This window comes from Temnothorax curvispinosus, unplaced genomic scaffold, assembly GCF_003070985.1.
Source record: "Temnothorax curvispinosus isolate PA1 unplaced genomic scaffold, ASM307098v1 QBEX01008769.1, whole genome shotgun sequence".
Taxonomy (NCBI): domain Eukaryota; kingdom Metazoa; phylum Arthropoda; class Insecta; order Hymenoptera; family Formicidae; genus Temnothorax; species Temnothorax curvispinosus.
Genome location: NW_020218549.1, coordinates 331 through 6,675, shown reverse-complemented (window position 1 = coordinate 6,675; position 6,345 = coordinate 331). Strand labels below are relative to the sequence as shown.

The window sequence follows — 6,345 nt, the reverse complement described above, 5'->3', positions numbered from 1 at the left end:
ACCCCGGGAATCACAACGTACCCCATCCATGGGTCTCCCCACGGTTAAATAAGCTGCGTAAAAAGACAAAACAAATTTTATCACAGATGTATGTGTATCAACACAATTAACCCTTCGTCCCACTAGGTTTTTTTGGTATCTTTACGCCGCATAGGTGGGTCGTTTTCGTCTTGACGTTTTTTTTAAGTGTTAAAGTGTTACAAAAAATCTGAAAAAATTCATGAAGGTAATTCAAACCTTCAATTTGAAGTATCAATCATAAAATTATAAGCAATTTAATTTTTTCACATATTTTTTATTTAAGAAATGGAGCAACTACAACTACAACTTGTAAAATCATCTTTTACTCAAAAAATCATAACTTTAAGACAAATAAAGATATCGAAATGAATAAAAAAAAAAATTGAAGGGGAAAAACGTACCTTTCATAAAAAAAATATTGCATGCAATTATTTTGAAATGAAGTGCTTAAGTGTTCGCCGCCAACCTCGTTTTTTCAAGAATTACGTGTCTCCTGTGACGGCTGGAGGGGGTCTGGCGCCTTGAAACTCGGTAGGCGGATTCTCGGGGAGCATAACTTTTTTTACGGATGCGCAGTGGCGCCATTTCTACGCGTTTGCAAAAGTTACAACTACATTTGATTTTCGCCCGGACGAAAACGACCCACCTAGTGGGACGAAGGGTTAATTTTTAGTCAAAGTTGGGATCGAGTCGGATCAAGTCAGGTCAGGTCTGTTCAGGTCTTGTTAAAAATAATATAAAATATAAGTACATGAAAAACAAAAACAACAATTTAAAGAGAACATATTGCCTTGGAACGAATATAATTAATTTAATTTTTGTAAAAAACTGATCTATTTAATTGTTAAAATTAAATACAATTTTTTTATAGTACTCGAGTCAATAATCTTGATGATGTATCAAAGTAAAGATTATCAAAAATACTTCATCCATCTATACATACCTTGCTTCATTTCGAAGATACTTTCGTTCGAATCTACAAAGTTGTTGACTTTATCCGTCAACTGCAGAGCCAATGATTGAAAGCGGCTTGGCTCGCTTCGATGCATAACTACAGTTCCAAATAACTCATTAATCGTACTAAAAATTGTGCATTATTGAGCTTCAGTTTGTTGATTATGTCAAAATGCTGTCCATTGCCTCAAATAATAATCCAATAAAGTGCCATAAACCATTTTCCAGAACAGTGCTACATCGACGGCATCAGCAGTCAATTTTTCATTGCACTGTTGCTACACTTTCTATATCAGCAAATTTTAATGAGCAGGTAAGCATACAATATGCTTTCATCTTTTATTTGAGCGCTTATATTCAATCGTACGGTGACTCCATCCTTCTTATTTGAGATCTTCCGTAAGAATTGTCCATATATTTCATCTCTCAATTCAAGATGGCTGACATGGGTATACAGGGCCCTTAAGATTACATCTAGTTACAACAATTACTTTATTATATTATAACTATATAATATTATAATAACTATTATTATATTATAATTATAACTTTGAGTAAATATAAGAATTATAAGATAGTTTTAGAGAAACATTATCTATCCAAAATTATCGATGTAAAAATTGAATACCTATTTCCTATTGTCTAACAACAACAACAAGGTATACTGGCTAAACATGCAGTGATATTTTTCAACATGAATGTAGAATGTATAAAAGTCCAATTTTGTTCAGCTAATATGTTCTACAGCATGTTTTCCTTGCCAAGACATCTCATCTGTCAAATTTGCATACTCTGCCGCTGGTTTCTAGCGTCCATGAAATAAATAGAAACCAGCGGCAGCGTCTCAAGAAAATGTAGTGGAGGAAAAAGTTTAGACCGTCTCAGCTTTTTAGCGTACCACAAAATTCAATTAACGGAACATTTTCCCCCACTACATTTTCTTGACGCTGCTGCTGGTTTCTAGCGTTCATGAAATTGCACCTGAACGGACCCAAAGTTTCCGTTGAGCGGAAGAGAGAGAGAGAGAGCTACATGATAGAAAGAAAAAGAAGATGGCAGATGTGCGTGGAATGACCTGCGTGACCGTCCAGGCGCTCGCTGCGTATGGAAGGAAAGGTCGGGATGGATCGGATAGATCGAGGATAGTCGAGGTCTTTTCTCGCCTAGCTGTTGAAGAGTGCGGACGTACAGTCGAGTGCGGTCTTAGAGTATTCTAGATAGCGTAAGTGTAGCGAACGTAAGCAATTTAATTTTGCAATTTTTTTCTTATATATATATATATATATATATATATAAGAAAAAAATTGATATATATATATATATATATTCACCCTTTGCCTTCACCTACTTCTTCTCTCCCTCTTTTCCAATTCTTCCCTTGCTCTCCCGGGTGCCTCCCTTCAGCTTTTCCACGTCCCGTCTCTCAAGTTCGCTCCTCGCCTTACTTCCCGCCACGTGCGTTTGCCATGTGCTCACCTCGTTCAATCGACCCGAAAAGTCAAACTACGGGAGTTCGGGTGACGACCAAGACTTCTTGGACGAGGCACATATTACTGGATTCCATTTTGCGTGTCGCCCTAGGAGGTTCTGGTTAGGTCTCTTCTCTTCGGGAGCAGCGGATCGGTTGCTGGTCTCGAGTCGAAGGTCGAAGTGTCTTCTTTCGCCGCGGCGCCGATTTTTATAAAGGGGTCGATAGATTCGGTGAAGAGGCCGATCCTCGTGCGAGCCACGTGGCGGTCGGAGCAGTGCAGATGAATTACGCGCGCTCGCACTCGGCGGAGAGCGGAGATCGGCTCCCGTCGGCCGCAAACGCTCGCGCACACGATAATTTTGAGCGAATTAAAAAAGGTGGGCGCACCGCGCCCTATCCTCGCCCGACGGATGATCGGGCGGCATCCGGCGGATGTTAGCCGGGAGACGATGCGTTGACAAGGGTGCATCGTTACAAAAGAAATAAATACATATATCTATTTCATAAAAAAAGAACATGTTACAATGCAGAATATTGAGATAAAAATTAAAATATATAAAATAATTATTTGTTAACAATTTATTCGTAATATTCTATAATAATAGTACAATTTGTTAATAGAAAAGTAAAGAAATTATAGTTTCAGTGAAAATTAATGTTTTTAAAAATAGATGCTATATATAATATTATATTAAAATCTTTAGTTAACTAAAAATCTATAGTTTACGTTACGTAATACACATGCAGACAATAGTGTCAGTATTAGCAATGTGAATAGAAGGAAGATGAATTTAGATTATACAATCTTTATGCTATAATTACAAATATATGATATTATAATGCATTTTAGCATATGCTACAAAAGCAAGGATTATAATTCTCCATATTTTTGGTCTTCTTTCAGAGAGAAAATATGGCATCCAATTACCAAACATTATATGGTGAGAGTTGTGGTCGATATCCTTATATCGGCAGAAAATCCGTGGGAGAAGAGGATATTAGAGTTGACTTCATCTATCAATTTGTGAAGAAAAGATACGTTAAAATCCACTCTAATTGCAGTGTATTTTATACTGCCCCTGACATAATTGGACCACCCAAATTTTCAAACTATGAAGAACCATTTCAGGTAATTATTTAAATAGAAATATTTAAATAGATGAATTTTCCTCCGCGACTTTAACTTTGACATATGTAGCCAAGATCACTCTTCTGAATAACATTTCAAAGATTTAGCAGTCGTTATTGATTAAAAAGTTATTAACAAAAGATATAAATAGAATATAGATTACTTTAACACCGTATTATAGATAGAACTCTAAGTACGTAATAAGCATGTATAGTATAACAAGGTGTATATATATAGACTTATACATAAAAAGGAAGAAGCTGAATCCTTCTTCCGCCCACATGTATACTGTCTATAAACACATATCAGCAAATTGACTTTCCTTAATTAGCACTATTATATTTCTCAAACTTTTTTGTTAATAACGTTTTAATAAATAACGAACGACGGCTAAAACCTTTGAAAGGTTATTCAGGAGAGTGCTCCCTGTAATATATATGTCAAGGTCAAGGTCGTAGAAGGTTGCTCCTTTAAACTAAATAAATATCCTATTTTATTCTTCGTGTTTCAATGGAGGAACATATTTCATAGTATGTGTATTATCCGTTATATTGTCCTGTACAAAGTAATCGGAATCTGAATTTATATGCTACAAGAATTTTTCTACTGTTTGATACATTTTGACTTTTCAAAACAGAAATTGAATCGATGGAATAATGATATCGACATTTCAATAACTCCGTGGCAATACCAAGAATCCATGATAACTTATCATAGTATACCATGGCCGCCATGGCATCAACCGAACGGACATAATTACATTGGTATGTGATACCTGAATTCACAAGTAAGATATTGTTAAAGAAGATACGTTTTTGTTGAGAAAAGAGTATAATTATATTTTCTTTTTTGAAGATATCGAGTTTCATGAAGCTGTATATCCAATCAGAGTTTCTATATACGAAATGTCACGAAACAATCCTGGAGACGTAATTCAAATTTCGGCTCAAGATGATTCTAATAATGAGTGGTTTAAATTGTGGGAAACTGATTATAAGTCTGAGATTGTACCCCCGACATCAAGATTATTTTCTCCACCCTTATCACACCCGCGTGACTTTAAAACAAAAATGCTAAGACTATTTTTTAAAAAACAGAGCTACAGCTACAGAGCTACAGCTTTCGGTGAAATACCTGCTTACACAAAGGTAGATGCTGTGATGCTTATCGGTACATCAGAGTTGGTTCGTCCTAGAAATTATAAGAAGAGTTTAACTAATCTGTTAAAGGAAATTAACTGCATGTACTTTCCACACCATGAGGATATTCATAATTTAACAGCAGATTTCAAAAATGCACACTTGGATATAGATTATCTGCAACGACATTTTTCTGAATATTGCATTATAATGGAATATTGTAAGGATGGAAGGTATTATTATCAACATTAAGTAATATTAAAATCTCTTTATTCTGTTAATAATAAAAATGAATTTGTTCCTATGTTATTTGCAGCTACATAAGAAGGGTTTCTAAGGGGAGTATTTTGAGAGAGAATTTGATGCACAAAAATGTATCTCTGGAGATAATTCGTCATTCGAATTGTGCAAAACGTATAATACTCTCTTCGGATGAATCCAAGGAGCTATCACGTTGCAATATATCTGACTTTCCTGTAAAGTATTCTAAGAAGCCTATTTTTCATAATATTTATTGCAATATCATCTCGTGTATTAAAGTTTTATATTTTATCTTTGCAGGATGAAATACTACTAATAATATTAAAAAACTTGGATCTGATGACGTTATGCCGCTTGAATTATGTAAACAAACGCTTCAATGAATTGATACGAGACCCTCATCTTTATACACGTTTGAATATACACTATCCAGTTGCCGCAGAGTATATTGCCCAAGCCCAAAATATCGCAAGACGCATGAGCAATATATTATGTTACTTTACATCTAGATGTAAATATTTGCAGCAGTTAGATCTTACAAAAAGCACGTTTGATGTTGAGGATTTTACAAACTTTCTTGACAATTGTGGCAGGCGGTTAACGCACTTAAGATTAAAATACTGCCGTTCTATCAATAATCTTGCCCTACTTAAAATTTCAGAGATATGTGTAAATTTGAAAGGTATGTATATACGTATAAAGTATATGAAACATGTGATTGTTGAGATTATTGGTAAATTGTATATGCTCAACACATATCTCTTTGTAGAATTAAATCTAGATTGTTGTGATGGCATAAAGGACGAAGGATTTTCGTATCTCGAGAAATTAAATGGTTTGGAACATTTAAGCCTTCGTCGTACACTTATAACAGCTGAACGTTTTTACAAAATACTACAAAAAAATCAACGGATGCGTTTTTTTATTTTCCCTACAACCGCAACCGAGACCGCAACACAGTTTATGAGATTGTGTCCTAACTTGGAAGTAATACGTTTAGACAACTGTATTAATTATACATCGCAGGATATTGACGTTCTCGCTGACTGTAAGAATATACGACAAGTGTATTTTCCCAAGTAAGTGTGTGCTTCTTAATTTTCTTTAAATACATGTTTACTATATTTTTTATTGAAATTTGTATTTGCTTCTCTTGCATTTCGAGGATCTTAAAAAAGTTACATTAATTTTCTTTGCGCTTCTTCATAGAGAAAATTGTGTTTCTTGTAAAAAGGAGTTCTTTAACTTTATAAAAATTTTGAATGTTTTGAGAAATGTTCGTGGTAGCTCTAACTTCCGCAAATTTTGAGATATTGAGCTATTTATAATTCCATTATATTCTTCAGTCCTTTCTACCCTTATTTCATATA

General features: G+C 34.7%; 1 protein-coding gene across 1 annotated transcript; it reads left to right on the top strand.

The window, feature by feature from the left end:
• Positions 1–1,506: 1,506 nt before the first annotated feature.
• On the top strand, positions 1,507–6,023 carry LOC112458180 (the record flags this gene model as incomplete). The annotated part of the gene is made up of 7 exons (XM_025021637.1): positions 1,507–2,197; positions 3,351–3,575; positions 4,213–4,339; positions 4,431–4,947; positions 5,031–5,190; positions 5,276–5,657; positions 5,745–6,023. Coding segments are annotated over exons 2-7 (1,681 nt in total), but the record flags the coding sequence as incomplete, so codon positions are not given.
• Positions 6,024–6,345: the final 322 nt, after the last annotated feature.